General features: G+C 55.2%; 2 protein-coding genes across 12 annotated transcripts in view; one reads left to right on the forward strand and one right to left on the reverse strand.

Moving 5' to 3' along the window:
- LOC308179313 (uncharacterized protein C12orf76 homolog) overlaps positions 1-20446 on the forward strand; it is a 63646-nt gene that overhangs the window by 3625 nt on the left and 39575 nt on the right. The gene's annotated exons all lie outside the window — the stretch shown is intronic.
- SGSM1 (small G protein signaling modulator 1) overlaps positions 5185-20446 on the reverse strand; it is a 40038-nt gene continuing 24776 nt past the window's right edge. For 9 of the 11 annotated variants that reach the window (XM_080559245.1, XM_080559251.1, XM_080559254.1 and 6 more), the window contains 12 exons: positions 20292-20356; positions 19753-19898; positions 19309-19437; positions 18683-18865; positions 16774-16845; positions 15218-15802; positions 14917-15041; positions 13573-13655; positions 13208-13317; positions 12826-12922; positions 12238-12405; positions 5185-11749 (listed from right to left, as the gene is read on the reverse strand). In XM_080559245.1, the coding sequence (XP_080415371.1) occupies positions 11661-11749; positions 12238-12405; positions 12826-12922; positions 13208-13317; positions 13573-13655; positions 14917-15041; positions 15218-15802; positions 16774-16845; positions 18683-18865; positions 19309-19437; positions 19753-19898; positions 20292-20356 (1852 nt within the window). In that variant the 3' untranslated portion in view covers positions 5185-11660. The remainder of the gene's footprint in view (positions 11750-12237; positions 12406-12825; positions 12923-13207; positions 13318-13572; positions 13656-14916; positions 15042-15217; positions 15803-16773; positions 16846-18682; positions 18866-19308; positions 19438-19752; positions 19899-20291; positions 20357-20446) is intronic. The other 2 variants (XM_080559246.1, XM_080559252.1) reach the window with 1 other exon arrangement.

Here is a 20446-nt window from a genome sequence, read left to right on the forward strand (position 1 = left end):
ACAGGAGCCTGTCCCTGCCCGGCCCCAAAACACAGCCTCTGGGCACACGGGCAAGATTCCTCCCTTTGTCCCAGTTACTAACAGCCTCGTCTCTTCCCTCTGAGCAAGTGACTCCTATTACACGGAGGTGGAGACGCATGCGAAAACACCTCAGCTGGGCCCGGGGAACAAGCACCTGCTCTTCGCAGACCGGCATGGCTTTGAAAGGCTCTGGCCCCAAGCAGTAAAGCACTTCGGTGTCCAGACTTGCAACCATCCACAAAGTGCATGCTCCCACAAAGGTCAAAACTTCTGCTGAAGGTGCGAGGTGAGGCCCCAGAGGAGCCGGCCGGGAACGCCCTGCACGTCTCAGGCACGAAGTGCCGCGGGAAGGTGCACTACTGCCAAACTCAACATAATCCGCAAAAAGGAAACAGAAAACAAAGCTTCCCTCCTGCTCTCCATCCCCACCATGGCCGGGGTCCTTCACTGGCCTCCGGACCCCCCTTGCCTGCTGCAGGCTCCTCTGTAGCCCCCAGGTGTCAGGCGTGACTTGAAGGGGTGCAGGCATGGAAGAGAGAGTCCTGATTTCATGGGGAGCGTTTGTAAAACACTACCGAACGCCAGCTCTGTCAGAGCACCGTTCCTGCCCCAGAGGGCTCCGAGCAGCCTGGATGCAGGACTCCGATGGTGTGCAGTGCCTCGCAAGGCTGTACCCCCAGTACCCACAAAACGCTCTCTCTTCCAGAAAGGAGAAGTTCAGCAAGGCAGAGGGTGCCAGGCCTTCATTCTCCTGCAGCTGCTGCAAGCAGCACCAGACAGAAATCCAGAAAGGAAGGATAATTGAGCATCAAATTTGTATGTATAATGCTCTCCAGGAGGAAAGAGTTGTTAAAGATCACACCGTAGTGGAGGTTTCGTTGCATCAGAGTGAAAATTGGTGGGTGTGGAGTTTTTGCAATTATATAATCTCTGGCGGTTTTGGCTTCGCTGCTTTTGGGTGAGGACGCAGCAGCCCCGGCCCGTCTGCGGCCCGCCCTGCGCTATCAGCAAATGGCACATGGTCCGACTGCGTGGGGGCTGTGGTGAGAACAAAGGAAAGCAGATTTCCTGGGAGTCTGTTTTTGTTTTCCCAAGCAGAAGAGTGACTCAGATTTCAGCTCGCGCTCCTGTAACTCGGCCAACAACAACACGCTGTTAGTCAAAGTGATAAAGGCAAGCATCTTTGTGCCATTTGCTGAACGAATAAAAGCTCACGTAAACTCGTCCACCCCAGGGCCGACTCGCTGACCCGTTCAGAGACCAGGCGCGGAGCCCCCAGCCCCTCGCAGGGACGGTCTCTCCCCGAGCAGCCTCGCAGCCCTCCAGCAAACTGCCCAGCACGTACGCTGCTGTCTCAAACACTGCAGGCGGTCCCAGCGCGTGCACTGTCTTAGCTGAGAGCTCCGCGATGAATAGCGGTGAACACGCACATGTCATCCTAACGCAGTTGCCAAAAGTGTCGCAGAAATGCTTTTGCTTTCTGGGAAATACTCCAGGAAAAAGCACCCTGCTTCCTGGTGCTTAAAAAGTGGCTCGACACATCCCTGCTCTTTTGTCCTCCGTATCCGAGCTTGTTTTTCATGGCTGTGAGGTGCCTTCCCAACCCTCTGGAATGCCCACAGCGTGCATTGCTCATCGCAGCCACCGCACACCAGCCTAGCAAAGAAGTCTGCAGGTTGCAGGCTGGCAGGGGCTGTCCCCAGCACCGTCAGCACGGTGCTAGAGCTCCTTTTGGGGGATCAGCCTGAAGCAAGCACCGCCTGCACAAACTGTGCTGCACTGGTGCAAAATGGGGCTCGCCAAAGGATTTGCTGAGGAATTGCTACACACAGCTGTGGGTAAGCCCTTGTGCAACGGCTGGACTTTCTCTGGAAAAGGAGCACCCCCGAAACACGTGTTAGAACACCTTGAACAAGTCAGATGCAGCTAGAGGTGCTAACAGGGCAGAGCAGACCTTAGCGGAGGGAGATGTTGAGACTAGAGACACTTCGCACTGACATTTTAACGTGTTGGTTCATGCACGTTAACAGCGTGCTAAAAATACGCCTGGTCCGTCCCTGCTGCTGCAGCCGGGGCACTGTGGGGGTGCCACGTGCCACCACGTCGCAGGACGGGGCTCACGGCCACACCGACGGGCTCACAAAGTCACTGCCCCTCGGCGGCTCCCCCATCCCCATCGCGCCCAGGCTCACCAAGGCCGGCATCCCGCCAGCCTCCAGCCCCTCCAGCAGGCTCCGAGCTTGACACCACTTGACCGAGCTGGTGAGGAAACCTGCGCAGACACTTTGCTCTGGGTTGAACCGAGTTTCCTTCCACGTAGTCATCCGGCAGCAGGATCAGCGCAGGTCCGTGCACGCACAGCTCTCAGGCCTGAGTCCTACAGCTGCTCGGGCCGGCGCTGCCGGAGGAGCGCGGGGCTGCGGGGCCGATCCTGCACAGAGCAGCAACGCGGGCTGCAGGGCAGGACGCCGGGCACGCCGCTGCGCTCAGTGGCTCTGCCAGCGTAAGTCTGCTTCAAAGCATGACCTCAGGATCACTGCTTTTGTGAGAAAGTGCCCAAAATTAAAAATGAAAGGAATTCACTTTTAGGACCATTCACTTTCATCCATCTAAGCAGCATGATTTTTGCCACGCTCTCCGCTCCATGCACGCAGAACATTTCTGCTTTTGCACACTGGGGACCTGGCCTCTAGTAATTAGCTTGCCAATTAATATCAGGTAATTAACACGTTCATAAGGGCTGGTGGAATCCCACCCTGACGTTTTCCGAGCTATGCATGTTTGGGGAGCGTCTTCATCGGCCTTTTGAAGTTCTTTGCTGTGAATTCACCGGCAATCAATTAAACCTGCTCTAAAAACTGGTGCTGTGCCATTAGAGCAAACATGCCCCAAGAAGCAAACATATTAAGGATTAATTAAATACCAGGTTTTATTTAATTAAGCCTCTTCTCATAAGTATGTAAAGGCAGGAATCTGGAGCGAGCACCTGATCTTGCGTTCTCGTCTATCCCATTTTTAGAAGCGCATTTAAACTTGGTTGGTGCTGTTTAAAACACGAACTTCAGGCCGACACCAAGCTACGGGACTGCCCAGTGCAGGCACTGGCGAGCACAACGGCGCGAAGGGGGTGGTGGTGGCACTGAGCCCTCCCGGGGCAGGGCTCCCTGCTGCCCCTTCCCCTGGCGGTGCTGGGAGCCCCCTGAGCCCCGCAGACCTGCTGGGACCAGCAGGCACCCGTCCTCCCGCTCTCCTCACCCTCCTGGCATTTCTTTACGACCACGTTGTCACCCCTGTTACCTGCTAAGCTGCAGCAAGAAAGGCACCAGCCTGCCGTATCGGCAGCAGTTTAAAGGTCCCGCGATAGACCCGGGGAACACCAAGGCAAGCTCGGGAGATGAAGTCCAAGGCCGTTTTCTGTGCTGCTGCAGAGCGCGCTGCCTGGCTGTGCTGCAGGGGAGGCAGGCGGACACGAGCCACCACCGTGCCTTCTCCTCCCCAGCCCCAAGCTCCCCACGCCAGTTCGGCAGCCGCCAGGTTACGTCCTCCAGGCCACCAAGGGGGTGCACGAGGAAGAGGGAGCAGCGACAGCACCGGCAGGGCTCAAGGAGATGTCAGTGACCAGCTGAGCCCAGGGCAGGGACGGGCGCGGGCAGCAAGGCCACGGCCACAGGAGGATCACAGCAAGAGCCTCCAGCCAAGCCGGGTGGAAGGCTGTGGAGGCTGCAGAGGGTCGTGGAGGGCCGCAGCCTCCCATCCCAGGGTCGTGTCTCCCCAGTGCAGTTACAGCCCTCAGCTCCCCCTTCCCAGGGCAGCCCCTGCCCTTGGCAGTGCCGGCTCCGCACCACTTGCCACCCACCCCGTGCCCCCCGTGCCGCAGGGCTCGGCCTGCCCGAGGGACCAGCCCCAACCCCGGCCCGTGCAGCCCGGCTGGGGGTGCTGGAGCCGGCCTCCTCCCCAGGCCCCGCTGGGTCTCCGTCCTTCCTGCAGGCAGGGCTGCGGGGAGACAAGGAGCCGTGGCACAGCGCTGCGTTACGGCAGCAGTCGCGGTGCTGCGAAGCACCAAAACCATCCAGACTCCAGCAAACAGGAGCGCGTTCTCTGCTGCAGGAACGCCGGAGGTGGGAGGAGGTTAAGGGAAGGAGCACGCGCTGCGAGACCTCAGCCTGCCTCCGACTCTTACACTGAAAAATTCCTTGTCAGCAGCTCAGAGAGCACAGAAAGAGCTTGGTGCAGATTAAGTGGAATTACTGTTCATTAACAGCACCAGTGAGCATTTACTGACACATATTCAGTGACTACGGGAGCTTTTTCCACACTGAAAATTGTTGCAGGGCCGTTTTGCCGTGGCTTTTCCTAGCAGCTTTTCTAGCCAGGAGCAGCAGGCAGCTGCGGCCATGCGGCACCAAGGTGGAACCGGGACACAGGGGCTGCAGGACAAGGAGAGCCCGTGGGTGCTGAACCAAGGGCCAGGACTGCGGAGTCAGAAACAGCTCGAGGGGAAGAGCTTGGATGTGGTGACGAGGAGCACGACAGAGCGGATGACAGCGCCTGCTTTTCAAACTGTGCATTTAACACATTTTTTTCCTGGAAGTATTTTTCCAAGAGGCTTCCTCCCGTGGTCTGTGCTGCAGTTTACCTCTCAGAAGAAACAACTGCCCCCGTTTGTATCTGTGCCTTCACCTGGCTGCTAACATCTCATTCTCAGCTCCAAAGGCGCACCAAGCTGGAGCCTCAGTAGTTTGCCAACCCAGGAGGGAAGGAGGTGGAAGGGACCGAGGCACTGCCCTGGGTGCCTGCTGCCACCCATCACACCCCTGCTGCTCAGATCTGGGCCCGGGGACTGGTCGTGAGCACACAGAGGCACGGGACAAATCCCCTTCCCTTGCATGCTGGCAGCGGAGAGGAGCTGGTCTTTACCAGCTCTGCCCCAAGTCTGTACGGGTCTCCCCCGTCTGTCCTCAAAACCGGGGTAAAAGCAGCAGGGTACCCCCCCCGGCCCCGATGGTTTGGGTGCAGCACCGCCAGCCCCGTGCCTTCGGAAGCAGCCGCTCTGATCCCAACAGCGCTGCCTCGTCGGGGTCCCCCCGGCCGCTGTCTGAGCAGGGACCGCACAGCCGGAAAGAACAACCAGGGCTTTATTGATCTGAAAATACATCAACCATAGAGAATAGAGCTTTAATTTTTCTTTCTGAACAACGATAAAGAACGGTTTACATTAAAAAAAAAAAAGCATGAATAAAATAATAAAAAACATACCACAGTGTGGAGTTCAAATCTAAGAACAGTAGCAGCACTTCTACAAATATATTAAAAGCTATAGTGCTCATTAACCTCAGACTGAGCAACTCCCAGAGACCGAAATGGCATCCAACATATAAAAGCAGCAATTCAGTGTAGGGCAACATAAAAGTCTAATACCAGTACATCGAATACATTCAGAACCCCGCTGTTGAGAGGCAAACCCTCGTCCCCCAGAGCTCGCATCGTTACCTGGCATTGCCACGACAGCTGCAGCAGGTGACGGCCCAACAGCACCCGTGCACCCTGCCGAGCTCTCCAGAACACATTTTAGCACGAGGGAAGCGACAATCGTGGGTCTAAGGTTATATCCGAGATGGATTTTCAACAATTTTTACTTAATTCTGTTTATGTAAAACAGCTTTCCTCCTTCCCTGGAAATTGTACTCTAAGAGGAGACTGAATTTCTGAGAATTTCAGTAGATCTGCTTATGCATTCACGAAAATGACATTTTTAGTATCTCAGTATCCAGTATCAGGATTTTTAATTCTTTACCTTCCCTAGCAGCGAAGCCACACTGATTCGTAAAATCCCATGGACTTTTTGAGATCTTGTGCATAGTTCAAACTTTAGCATTGATTTATGAAAAACAAACAAACAAAAAACCCACCCTGATAAGTGGAGCTTTTTACCCAGGAGTTTCTCTGTTGAGCGTTTTCCCATTCCTACAAAGAAGCTAATGGGAAGCAGCCCTCATCCTCCCCCTCCTGCGGTGGCCATCCACAACCAGCCCCGTGCAGGGAGCGGAGGGGCGCGGGGGTCTCCGCCGAGGGGCACGGCGGGGGGAAGCGGGCTGCAGAGCCCCGGGGGCCCGCTCGGGGTCCGGCTCCACGCGGCAGGACCGAGGGGCTGCAGGCACGGCCCCTGCAGCTCCACCGCTGCGCTCCCTGCTCGGCCTCCGCGTGCAAGATCGGTTTTTAAAAGGGAGTCGTTCAACTACTGAGCTGGAATTTAAGGTTGAATATGCTTCTTGGTAAACTACAACTAGCTGTATATCAAAAGAACGATATGGCTATTCCAACGGCATACATTCTGCAGGAAATTCAAGATTCAAAGTTCAGAAGAAATCCAAGCACTCCGAGCTGTAGAAAAGCATGGCTATGGCACCAAAAAGAACCTGGCCTTGGCCCATGGCCACCACGAACATAAACGAGGTGAGTGCAGCTCACAAAGACTTCGGGTGCCTTAATCAGCAATGTGTGTTTACTTCACGGCAGGCAATGAGGATAATGACCTTGAGTGAAGATCATTTGAGCGCCTGAAACAGCACGCAACAGTAAGTGGCATTGTATCTACTTCAGGGTATCTGAAAATGCTTGCAAGGATTCTGAAAACTGGTTCTGGTGAGGGTTACGGCACGGCCCTGTTGCTAGAAATTGTCACTTCATCCGTAAATTGTGCTCTTTCACTTCCAGTTTGTGCTCACGCAATACTAAAACGCAGAAAATGTGCCCAGAAGTGAAAAGTCCCAAATGGAGTTGGCAAGTGTTTGATGAAACGACAATCACTGAGGCCCCACTGAGGAACGGGCTCAGAGGCCACCGCTAGCCAGCAGTGCCCCAGCACAGAGCGGCCACTTAAAATATCGGAAGGTGTTTTTTAAAGCTAACTTACATGATGAGAATCCCGAAACTGGTCCCATATCTGTTTTGAGGACTGTTTGCCACAGCAGCTCCCAGTGCAGAGACCTAGCCAACTACTCAAAAGAAATGGAAGAAGAAAGGAAAAGTACCCATCCAGATTTTTAAAAATAAATAGAAGTAATAAAGAAGAAAGGGTAAGAAGAATCTCATCCCCTACATTTGTTCCTGGCCACAAGCCTGTCGCAAGGCTTGCGTCTGTCTCCAAGGGGGGATTTAGGCACGGGCTCGCAGCTTGCCCAGAGCAGAACTACGATTCCAAGCGACCACATCAAGAGCAGTCACTCCTCTCGATATGTTTTTTATTTATCGGTGAAAACCGTTGCTGATACCTGCACTTGCGTTGCTGGCTCTGGTTACAATACCAGCTATGTTTGGCTGTGTTCAGGGATGTTCAGCAAGGGGCTGGATGAGAGCAGCACAGGGTGGCAGCAGGAAGTTCCCAGGCAAAAAACCCTCTCAATCTTCATGAAAAGTGTCAGTACCTAAGCAATTCAGAGAACCAAGACAGTAAGAAAAACTCCTATAAAAAAAATCACACATTTAGGAACAAAGACAACTTGTAAGGTGTTTACGTTAGCAACACTAAAAAAGATGGGTACCGAGAGTTATTTGGCAGCTTGCACCGGCGGAAAGCTCAAATGCAGCAAGGACCCATCAGTGACTCCCTCGGGGAAAAGCAGGGCCGGGATTCAAACACTGCCGGCGTTTAAACACACCGAGACGATCGGAGAGCTGAGCAGCTCCAGCACAGGCGAGTGCAGGAGCAGGGAGACGGACGATCGGCCCGCGGCGGAGCGGGATGCGAGCGGGCAGGGAGGAGGCAGCGGCGCGGAGCGCAGGGAGCGAGCAGCTCGGGCCCTGGTCCCGCAGAGCTCTCAAGGGGTGAATCGCAGCTGCAGGATCTGCGAGGATGAAGCATTCCCTCTCCCGGAGCCGGACAAGATTACTGTATATGGGCAGGCTTCTCCCCCGGCCCGAGCAGGCAACCTCCGGCTGCACAGCCGGGGTGGGAGCCGCGGTGCCGCGGAGCAGAGCGAGGTTTTATCTCGTGGCACCGAGCAGAGGGGCAGAGCCAGGCGGGAGAGGATGAGGCCCCCAACCGGGTGCACAGCAAGAACCTTTCCTTAAATCTTGGTCACTTTAAACAGATCTTGAGGACCAGACTCCTGGTGCTCAGGCCCCTCAGTGCACACCTCCACCGGCACGTAAACGTCCTGGCAGGGCAGCCTCCGTGCCAGAGGAGTCGCCAAGAGCAGAGCTGCTGCGGGGAGAAGCTGCGACTCCTCTGACGCTCAAAACTGAGCCCAGGAGGACAGCCCTGGCTGCGGGAGGGCCGGGCGCAGGGCTGATCACACTCACCAGCCATTTCTGAGCCCCAGGGCCACCGGCCTGCAGAGGGCTGGCAGGGGCTGGGAGCTGCCTTTCTCGTCTCAGACCTGCAGGGGAACACCAGCTGCACCTCTGCTCTCCCGGGAGCAGGGGTTTTCACCAACTTTTGTGAGACTTGCCCAGGAGCACAGCCAGGGACACAGCGGCTTCAGCAGAGCTGCCCTGGCCTGACGCTAGCCAGGAGAGCGGCTCAGCTCTGCGAGCACTCTGTGCAGATCACCTGATGTTCTCTAAGTGTCATCAGCTGCAAAGGAGAATTATTTCAGTACCAATTTAAATGTAACCTGGCACGTTATATTCTTTGGACTATCCGCTTTCTTTGCGACTCACACCAGATCCCAGCTCTCCAACTGCCCTTACCCGAGCTGACCCAGGGCCAGCACAAAACCCCGCACAGCGCTGTGCTGGAACAAAGCTCCCCCCCTCCACACTCCTTTTGTCCTTCTTTTCCAGAGTTTTAAAATCAGAACTAAAATCAAGCCGAGCTGAGGTCACGACGGTTCTGCTCCGAGCCTCCTGCCGCCGTCCAGCACGCGTAGCACAGCACAGGGCAGTGACCGATTGGCACATCACGGAACGGGTGCTAGAGAAACCACGCGGTCCTTGAAGCAATACATTTCTTCTCCCCCCCTCAAAAAATAACCCGCTTAATTCACATATTTCTCTCTATACTGTATATATATATATATATACTATATATAGACACAATTTTCTGGTAAACATTTACAAGATATGTTTGCAACATTGAAAAGATATATCTCCATTTGCATAACAACGCACACTCACACACTTCAGTATACAAGGACACACGGTAATGTACAATCAATAAATAAATACTTTTTTTCCCCCAGAAGTTATTCAAAAAACACTGCTATTGAGCGGCCCAAAGACACTCTCAGTTAATACAGACAGCAAATATTGTGCAGATTTTCTTGGCTGTTTTTGTTTAAAAACCAAGAAAAGAAAAACAGAAGCTTGAAAGATAAAAGTGTCAGCGATGTTGCTTGTTAGGACTGTGTTTCAGTTAACCCATTGGTTCTCGTCCCTCAGAGAGGGAAGGGCAGAGCACTTTCCCTTCCCCTTTGGAAGAGGTTACGCAGGCAGATGTTTGCCTGTCCCAAGACCTAGACAGAGCAGGAACAGGCTGGCAGGGAGGGCACGAGCTTCCTGCTTTATGGAAAAATGAGAGAATCCCACGGAAACTTGCAGATTCAAAGCTCAACTGCTTTTGTTTCCTGTGCTACCACAGACTGCAGATCAAGCACTCTCTGGAGGTTTCACGCAAAAAAACTTCTTCAAATAATTTCCTACCTAGACTGTTGGTAATACCTTTTGCTTGTTGGCTTTATAAGAAATGAACGGCTCTCCCCATCACTCTCACCCCCTGCTGCAGTCCTGTTCCCTGCAGATGGTAGCATGCACTGTTCCCTACTTTTCACAGCTGGGAGCTCCGTGTCCCAGCGTTGCAGAAAGAGTAGCTGACTTACTCAGACTGCTTCACCACAACTGCAGAACGTCTCTGGAGCAAGTTTTCTCTTCTGCAGCCTTGTAGATCTTTTCTGTTCAAGCAACATCTAACACACGCCACAAGTAAATACAGGGTACACCAGCACAGACAGACGGCCCACGGAAGGGAAGGGCCCCTCTTCCCTGCTGGCGAGCAGCGCTCCATCAGCGAGAGAAGAGCAGGAGGCCCTTATCTTGCAGAGGGGAGGAGGACAGCACGCACGCATCACACATTACACGGAGGGGGAACACAGATTTTTGCAGCAAAACTTGAGAGAAGTACCCTTATGGAGAGCTACAGCCTAGCATCTTCCCTGCTGCTGAAAGCACACCTTCACGGCAGCTTTCTGTGGCCATGGCAAATCTCCCTCTGGCTGAACTCGGCCTGCCAATAACCTACACTTCTCCTTTTCCTTTTTTTTTTTATTTTTACCTGAGTTGAGAAATGAATCCAAACCCTCCGTAACACAGCCACAGCACGGCACAGAAGCTCAGCTCTCACGCTGGTAGTGCTGCAGAGGCACTTCATGCAGCGTGCTCCAGGGGTGCAACGCTGGAGAGCCACTGCAGGAAAGGTGGCCACAGAAGTGCATCTTCCAAAAGCAAAGACCACTCAGGGACCTTGGCCTATTTGGTCCTTCGCAGGTGAAAGCAGCCCACCAGGACCTAACCGGAGACTTTCAGTGGACTTAGAGGGCTTTGCAACCAGCCCCATAAGCACACAGAAAACCTGCAGGCACCAAGGGGATTGTTTGCACTGGTTAGATGTAAGCAGCTGGTCTTTTGATTAATAGAGGGAGAGACAGGCACCTTCCGAGGGAAAAGTCAGGACAGTCACTTAAGTCAGGAGCTCTGACTTGCCGCCTTCCGAGGAGCTCTCCCCTAACACGGGTTGCAGAAGAACGATCAGGAGACCAGACTGCTAACACAAGCAGCTAGAGTAAGGCAGGTACAAAAACCTCAGGTCTAGAGCTCCCAGATGAGGCCAGGACCAGATTTTTCGGTGTTCAGAGTGTGTTACAGAGGCTGGATTTTGAAAGAGAAACCCAATGCTGACTTTGGAGCTCTTCTGAAAATCCAACCCCAGACAAAACTCCTGTGTGCTCAGATATTGTAGTAACAAACAATGTAAAAATCCCAGGGAGAGATCGGAGCCCTAAAAACACTAAAGGAAATGCTATGCATCAAGGGACAAGGTCAAAAGAAGAGGAATTCCTGCGATCGAAGTCCCTCTGTTACTGGCAGAGCCTCATAACGATTGTAAGAAACCGAGTACTGGCAGCATCCCTGTCCTGCCTGGGCTTGCAGGGCTGGCCAGCTTCCCCGTGCCATGGTAAGGGCTGTCGAAGGAAGCAGCTCGATTTCCTCCCAACGGAGGCTGTAGAGCCCGTCAGCCCCGGGGGGCTGCCAGCCCAGCTCTCCCAGACCCCCAGCTCCGACCTGGGATGCTGGCAGCTGCCTCTGCGGTCGCGGTGGTCACCCACGTGCCGCACCTCTGCCGCGGCGAGGCAAGGAAGCGACTGCCTGGTCCTGCTTCCAAAGAAGTCTTTAGCAATAAAACGCGATTGTACAGATCTTTGGTTAAGTCACTGGAGAACGCTGCGAGGAGCTGAGCCAGGGCCCCCAGACCTAACACTGCGCACAGCACTGGGAGAGCTGGGGCTACCTCCGGCTTAGACAGCAGCACGTGTCCAACTACCTTCCTTCCACAGGCGCGGCACGTCACGAAAAAGGAGAGGGAGAGGAAGCATTGAAGGGGAGTCCCGGCTCTTCGTCTGGATGCCTCGTCTTCTCCACGTCCTTCACTTGTTCTCGATCAAAGTCTGGACTTTGTACACAAGGTCCCGAGCCAGCTTCAGGATCTGCTTGGTGTTGTGCCGCTCGGCCATTTCTGGAACACAGACAGAAGGAGCCCACAGAGAGGCGATACCTGAGCAGCCCAGCATCTCGAGGAGCCCCCCAGGCCTCACCACTCTGCTTCACAGCCAAGCCTCAGGCAGCAGCCGAAGCTGTGAACTCACATCCGAGTCCCTAAGCACCAGCCCTTGCAGAGACACCTGACCCTGAAGGGCCATCATTACGGAGCTTATCTCAGCACGATTACAACCTGCAGGAAGCACCACCTACACTCACAGCTCCCTCCAAGCACAGATAAGGCAGGCTGTGACCAAGGATGGTCCCCCAGGCATCGTCTGAACCCTTCAGACGCAGGAGATCTCTTTTAACATCACGTTCCAAGTACCAGCGTAGCACAACCATACGCTGCCCTGTTCAACATTTACCAGTGTGTTCGAGACGTGACTGCCTACAGCCAGACAGACGTGCAGCCTGCACCTGAGCAGCTGCCACAAATTCAGCCCAACAGAACATGAGCCGTACCATTGAAAAATTTGATGATGTCTGTAAAATCCATGTTGTTCTCCAAGATTATGTCCCGGTACATTTCCACCAAAGCCAGGGCTATGAAGAGCACATAGTGTGTGGAGGAAACGTGTGCAGCTGCCCAGATGGTCTCCCAGACGGCGAACACATCATCGTACACCAGCTCTGTTAAGGGAGGAGAAAAAACCAGCAGTCACTACACCAGCCCCTGGCTTACAACCATCCTGACTCACAGCACTCGCAGCAGCACTGGGGAAGACAGGCTGGTGGTTTCTTCCCACAAGAACCTGTTCCAAGGAATAAGTCAGCCATCTACAGAGGCAAATATTCTGGCCTGCAGCAGGTGGTACAGACTTCAGGACATAAACCTGCTGGAAGCTCACCAGCAGCTCTGGAGCAACAGGTTCTGTAACTAGACAGAAAAGTCAGCCTCAAACCTACCAGGGAAAAGCAAAACAGAAGCACATAGCAAAAAATGAAGTTAAACGACTAAAGCTGCAGAGCATATTGAGAAGTGGGGAAGCGTGGCAGACCCTCACTTCACCCCCCTTTGCTGGTCTCATCTTTCTCCCTCCCTGCACACACCTCTCTTGAAGTCGAGGAGAAACCATCGGTAGCAGAAGTAGAAATGAGTGTAATCACCATTCTGGTGCATCAGCTCGAAGAGCTCAGAGTCCAGAATCTGCCAAGAAAAGCAAAAAGAAACTCATCAGTGCGCACCTGAGGCACCAACCACTCCTCTGTCTGCTTCCCTCCCTCCCACCGCTCGCCTCCCGCACCATCGTTCACCCAGCTTCACCCTCCCTTGCAGCCCTGCCACACGTTACTCCCGGGCTCTCTTTACAGCCCCCCTGCTCTCCTGCCACGGAAAGCTCCTCTCAGCCCGTCCCACGCAGGCCCCCACCCCAAGAACAGCTCTCCCTCGCTGCCCTGAGAGGCTGCTGCCCCTGCGCCAGGACCGCCCTACCTGGATCAGGGATCTCATGTTAGCAAAGTGGGTGTCCATGGCCCCCCCATGGGGGAAGTTCTGGTTCATCCTTTTCATGAGCTCAGTGAAGCAGCTGAAAGCCAGAGCCTCTGCACGGGGAAGACGGAGAGTCAGCGCTCTGTCGCACGGGCACCACCGCATCCGCACCCGCGCGTGACCATGCCTGCAACACCCGGGCAGCAGCACCCCTCCCCACCGCACGCACACGCAGAGCCGGGGGTGCACGGCAGGGACTGGCCTTGGAAGCACCCCAAGGCTCCCCCCCTCTGGGCGTGGGACCCAGCAGATCCCCCCCGTGCACTCCCACTACAGCAGCGGAGAGCGGGGCAGAGCCACCCACTCACCATCGTCCAGGATGACCAGGAGAGGGGCCAGCAGGTCACACATCCCCTGCACGTAGCCAATCTCAATGTGCTGCCAGATGTAGCTGTGAAGGAGGGCAGGAAAGCCGTGAGCCCCCTCCCCGTGCCCAGGGCTAAGCCCCTGCCCCATTTCCCAGTGCCGCGGCCCGCTGGCACGTGCCCTGCCTTTACCCCTGTGATGCTGGCGTGCCCTACAAGCCGCCCCCAGCGCACAGCCGGGGCCATCAGGGCACATCAGACCCGTTCATCCCATTACGCCCGTGCCCCGTTGCTCCGCAGCTGGCCTGTAAATGATTAAGTCCCAGCGGTGACTCCCAGGTAAGCCACGCGCGGCACAGCCCGGGGTTACCGCTGTGCAAGGCCTGCTGCCTGGAGCTCGGAGCAGGGAAAAGGGAAATCAGAGAGCACGGCGAGGCGCAGGAGGTTGGGCAAAGGGCAGGGACCGATGGAGTTTGTTCCTTTGTCTCTCTCATTCTCAACCCTTCCCCTTGATTCATCCTCTGGGCTGGGGAGAGCCTCCCCTGCACGGCGCTGCCTGCTTCGCCTCCCTGGACCCGGCGTCCCAGGAAGCGACCGGCCCTGCACAGACCTTCCCATATTTGGTAGCAAGTCAAAAGTGTTCAGAAAGGGCTCCAACCCGCTGCTGGCACAGGGAAGCGATCTCTTCCACCCTGCCCACTAGTTTTCCAAATTCTGCTGCATTGTAGGTCTCGTCTCAGCAGAGATCTCCAACTCCGGCTGCCAGATAAAGTGACAGCTCTAATGAAATAGCAGCTTCTCCTCATATTTGCAAGATGAGTAAGAGTGCTTCAGCCTCCACTGCCCCTGCAGCAGCCACAGCTGCTGAGCTGGAGCTGGTCTGGGTCGGTGAATGTCACACGACGACCTCTTAGTCACAGGGCAAGCAAGGAGAAATAGAAAGGCACCCAAGTACTCCTGTCCCCTGGGCTCCTGCGTAGGCACTAACCACTAGGTTGTTTCAGCATTTCTCATGAGTACTAGACCTCATCAAACACTTTTCCAGGCATGTTCCAAGAGCAGGTGGGCTATACCCTGTGCTCGCACACGCGGGCAGCCCCAGGGAGCCCCCTGCCCTGGCCCAGCCCCGGCACGCAGCAGGCACAGGGCTGATGGGCTCCTCGTCAGCTGCGGCCCTGGTTCTGCGGAAGAAGAAATTTAGAGGAGGAAGCCAAGGAGGCAAACTCAGCAGCCGGAACAAAGTCTGGGGCTCCGGTCTGACAATAAATTCAGGGAAGCCCTGCCAGGAGCCTGCCCCAGCACCGTGCAGGAGGGCGGGCAGCCCTGCCCCGGCCCCGCAGCTCCCACCTGCACATGATGTTGCGCAGCTTCTCCAGGTTGGCGGGGGTGAAGTACCAGTAGTTGCGGTCGCACCGCTGCACGTCCTTCTCAATGCGGTGCAGGTTCACTGTGTACATGTCCAGTAGCTCTGGCTGCCCAAAGCAAAAGCAAAGTTGATTTGTTTTCAAATAAAAAAAGAAAATTGCAAGGGCAAGGGAGCAACAGGGCAGAGTTTGGGTTGGCACAGTGCAGGATTAGCACAGGGCAAACACAGGGAAGTGGTGAGAGACTCACAAAAAACCCACTCAGTGAAGAAATAAAGACTTACAGAGTAGGTGACACCCGTCGAGGAGACAGGAGATGCTTCGCTGTTGGCCAGATCCGCCACAGCCAGGGAATCCAGCTGCGGGTACAAGCTCTCCATCTCCGGCTCCTCAGAGAGGTTATCTTCGCTCCCCACCAAGCTTTGCTTTTCAGCCTCACTGTCTGCCCAGCTCTCTACCACCGTCAGGGCCACAGCATCACGCCCACGCAGGACCCCTGCTGAGCTCTCCCCCACAGCAACAAAGTCCAGGCTTCCACCGGTCGGAAATTCACCTTCCAGGCTGTCCTGACCCTGCAGCTTTTCCTCCTGCGCAGCCCCATCCAGGTCCTGCGGGGCTGTCGCGTCGGACCCACCAGCCTTCCCTTGCGAGCTGGCTGAGGACTTGTTGGTTTCCAGGGCGCTGTCCTCGTTGCTGAAGCTGCGCTCCGAGAATCCCGACGCAATGGAGAAGTTCTGGGAAGAGGGATGGCCAGAATCAGGCGAACACGTGCCATTGGGAACGTTCCCGTTGGGGATCTTGCTTTGTTTTCCATCTTCCAGCTGAGCATCTGCTTCAGTCTGTTCCACCTCATCCACCGATTCAAACACCTGCACAGGGCAAGCAGAGCCCCGTCAGAGCGAGCAAGCCCTCTGCATGTGACAGCTCTTGGGGATGTCATGCCCACGTTCCCAACGGCAGGGAGGGAGGAAGATCTGCTCTGAAGAGGGCTACATACAGAGGAGGCCATTTCCCCAGATGCTTGCTCCAAATGCATCGACAATGCTGCCAAGTAGGCAGTGAGCTGCTCTTATTAGTGCTCCAGCCCCACCACAGGAAGCCAGCAAGCACCCGAGAGCCCGCAAGTCCCGCAGCGATGCGCCTTGCTCCCCAAGCAAAGTGCGGTGCAGACCACAGCAGACCACGTTCACGGTCTGCGCAGGGCTCATGTAAGCAACCAGTGCAAAAAGGCTCAGAGGACCCGAAGGCATTTTCACCGGCTAATGCTGTGCCTGGCTGGGGCCCCACATCTTCCCTGAAGTCAAGGTCAACTTCAGCTGAGCACCAAGCTCTGGCCCATTTTAACCGGACTCTGGAAGGGTTTCTGGGCACAGTGATGGGACAGCTCTGCTGCCCTCAGCCTTCAGGCTCCCCTGCTTTCATCTGGCAGGTCAGTGCTGAGGCCTCTGCACAGCTCAGAGCCCCCAGTCCATGCTCCAGAGGACTACGCTTTACTCAGCACAATACATTGGGCAGAATGCCATTTGAAGTGGCTGATTAAGCACGTGGTTACCACCATATGGAGCAGCCAAAGGCCCTCATGTGTGAGGGCCACGTGTGGGTTGGTCCTTCGAGCCCGGGCAGAGCGGGCAGGTGAATATTAAACACCGCCACGCAGTGCGCGGCCCTGACCTTAGTGGCTCCAGAGGCAGGTTTGAGAGTCATTTACTTCCTCCAACTACGGCTCTGTTTGGCAGGAACCATTGTGGTTAGCAAGCAGCCCAAGGCAGGGGAGAGAGCCTCGTGCAGTAGGGCAGCCAGAGTGTGAACGGGCGAGAGGGGACAAAGCGCCGCCGCTCACCTGCGTGCTGGAGCTGGAGTCGCTCTGCAGCCAGGCGTGATTCTGTCGGCCGGAGCTGCAGCTCTGTGAAGACTGCAAGAGAGAGAGAAAAGGCCACTGAAAAGGCAAAGAACATGGTATCTGGAGTGGGGGCACGCTCGAGCCACGCTATCAGAGGTGGGCACGTCTATAAATAAGTGGAAAACGCATCCAATAAATTCTCCTATTTGACCCACGAAACACAGCCGTGTCACATCAGCTCTGCCCTGCTGGTTTGTCACTCAGAGCAGCACCCTCCCTCAGCCTGCCGCTGACATTTACCACCGGAGATGACAAAAAAAACAAAGTCCCATGCCAATTCAGTTGTTCAAACACTGTTTGTTTGGGTATGAAATGAACTGCTTTCTTGTAGCCTTCAGAGAGGTCACGCTGTCTCCCCAGAGTGCAAATTTCTACTAATTTCAGTCCTAATTTGGCAGCAAAGCGACTCGCCCCATCTTAGTTTACATAAACGATGAAGTCACAGGCTATAAAACAATCCCTCTAAGCATATTAATGTTTTTTCCTTTTCTTAAAGGACAAACAGTGATGCTTTAAGCCAGGCTCTGTCAAGGCAGCCCCTCTAAAAGCCAACAGCACCATTTTCTGGCTTACTGCTGAAGCACAGAAGGAAGCGCTGGGCTCTGCAGCACCCAGTTCGGTGCTGTGCCTCGCGGATTCCCTCCGAGCAACGAGCCGTCATGTACGAGCGAGTCCTCCCTGCTATCTGAGCCGCCCCTGCACAGGGCTTATCACGGCACAAGAGCCTGCAGCTGCTCCCACTGCACGCAAAGCTGGATGTACAGAGCATTGCAATTACATCACGCAGAAACAATAGGGTTTTAAGAAAACACAGCGCTTTCGGAACGGCAGCAGGAGCTGTCCCCACCCTAGCATTGTGGGTGTTTGCTGGGCAGGGCTCCGATGGAGAGAGGAAGGGCGACAGTTTTCCTCCATCACCATGGGAGCATTTTATAACAGGAAATTTCAGGTTAAGATGGGAAAAGGGTGAAACTTTGCATGTATTAACTCTGCCAGTGCATGCTCCCCAAACAGGCAGTGAATACAAAACAGGAGTACAAAACAGCAGAGATGCTGCAGGGATGGGAATGATTCACAGAGCTACGGCAACGCCGACCGAGCAGCCCGCTTCTCCTCGTCTGTGTCACCTCCGCTCCTGCGCAGCCTGGCTCTGGCTTGCCCTCCCTGCTGTGCTGATGGCAAAAAGGAGGTAAGAAGCCCAGGGGCTTGTTTCGCAGCCCCTCGGTACCTAAAACACGGTCTTCCTCCTGCCCCTACTCCAACACTGACTTCCACGGGCCTAATCCTGATGTGAACCCAGAGTGCAAACCGGGTTACGAATATCTTTGTTTTCCAGAAATACCCAGGGATACTGCACAGGACCAGCCAGTGCCTGGCTGTGGAGCTGCTGCCCCCCACCAGAGCCCGCTCCCTGCTGCCCTGCCAGGCCCCACGTGCCCAGCACCCCACGCTGGGCGATGGCTTCCAAACAGAGCTGTTCAGTGCTGCTGTGGGCATGGAGCTGCGAGGACCTAAGTGAAACCAACTCCTTACACCTCTAAGAGACCTCCCAGGCGCCAGACAAACCCTCTGAGCCAGTGCAGTCCGGTGCAGCATGGAAACTGGGGTAACACTGCGGGAGGTGCCCACTCCAACTTCTAAACACTCTCTGGAAGAGCAGATGAAAGAAGACAGATAAAAAAGCTCCAATCCTACCTGCACAGACTACGAGCAGCAAGGCACGGAGGCAGGCAGAGGTCAGGGCAGGAGGACAAGCAAGAACTGTCCCCGTCTCTCTCTGCAGCACAGGCTGACACGGAGCCCACGTCCCTGCGTGGGGACAGCCCTCCCTGAGCCCCCGCACCCTCACCTCGTTGCTGATGGTCGAATCTCTGTGCATCATCCTCTGAATGTGGGAGTCCAGACTGGCCCCAGAGGAGCACTTGGCCAGGGCTGCCGCGTGCGACTCCTTCTCCCTCTGCCGGACGATGGCCTCGCAGCCCAGCCACTCCGCCATGGTGTGCTCGTAGCAGGTGCGGATCTGGTCGTCGGCCTGCAGCGTTGAGACACGAGGTCTTTGAAAAGCTTTCCCAAAGGGCCCAGAAAACCGTACCTCCTCCACCCCCCTGCACGGGCAAGTCAAGTGCACGCTTGCATTAGCTACGGCTCAAAGGGACATAAAATCACCTCATCTCCTGCACTGTGCCAATCACAGCCTGACCCAGGAAACCTCACAAAAATTAGGATGGAAAAATGATCGTCTACCTCCTTCCTGCCTTCCAGAGGCACTCGGGGCACTCTCTGATGTAAGCAACCAGCAGCTGCACAGGGTAACATTGAGCTTGGTGCTATCAATTCCTGCTTATCTGGCCCTTCTCCCACTTCCTAAGTACAGCTACAGTACAAAGGGTACAGAACGGCCAGCGTGGACTCCAGCACACAGACACTGTGAGCTGGGAAACGTCCAGGGTACACCAATGCAATGCTCATACCGACCTCTTTCCTTTCTGCTTCTGTCATCCCAAACTGGTAGTGGCCCAAAAGGAAGGGCCAGACAGCCTTCCTGATCTCGTGCTGGATCCCACCATAGTAGATCAGCCGCAGCAGCTCCTGGTCCTCATAGCTCTGTGGGAAGAGATCCAAGTCAGCGTGCAGAAAGAGCCGGGACTGCAGCCCATCAGCTGGCAGTGCCAGCCCAGCCTGGCCACGGCACCTTCCAGTACCCGGAGTGCTGCCAAAACACCGACCACCCACACGCTCATTCACTACGGATGCTCTCTCAGACCTCCACCTGGAGTTAAGCTCAGCCAGAGGCCCCTGCAGATGGACACTTTGGGAAATGCTGGCTCTCTACAGCCAGAAAGCGGCCCACCGAAGTTACCCAAGGTCACTGCTGTGCCTCTGTGCCCCAGAAGAGTGTCCTAACGGTGCTGGCCCTACCGTGCTGTCCTCCAGGTACTTCTGCCATATGTCCACGGTCAGGCCCGAGCTAGCATTGCAGGGCACATCAGGAGACACGATGTTGTGGTTAACCAGGGCCGAGAGGTGGGTTCGCACCGTGGAGAGGTGTCTGCAATAGGCCAGCCCTGCATCAGACAGAAGCAAATGCTCACCTGGGGAACTCAGGGAGTCACAAGGGCAAAGTGCTGAGGACAGCTCTGATCAATCTGGTCCCTGGAGGAGATCTTCTCAAGCCACATCCAGCCTAAGCAGCAAAGCAGGGAGTCTACCAGGACCAGCTGGCATCTCACTGACTTGTACCCAGCATTGCTGCTTGCTGGGCTGAAGTCTGAAACTCAGAGCAGAATTCATCTGTCTGCTCCCAGTCCTGAGCAAGTGTGCCTGGGGCCCTGCATGCACCAAACAGATCCCTGCCCCCTAGCCACTGTTGTTTCTGCACCACTCCTAGCCCTGCGCCCAGGACCTTACCCCTTGCCCATCACGCATCTCAAGGCATCGTGGATGTGACAAGTACTCACAGCCATAGAAAGCCCGGGAGAGGATCTGGTACTTCATATTGTCACACAGGAGCTTCAGTGGAGCTCTGTCAATAAAAACACACTGGATGTGAGCACAGGAAATGCTCCCATGTCCTCAAGTCCCTGCTTTGATCTAACTGTTCAAGCTTTGCTTT

The sequence above is a fragment of the Anser brachyrhynchus genome, assembly GCF_964034855.1.
Source record: "Anser brachyrhynchus genome assembly, chromosome: 17".
Classification (NCBI taxonomy): domain Eukaryota; kingdom Metazoa; phylum Chordata; class Aves; order Anseriformes; family Anatidae; genus Anser; species Anser brachyrhynchus.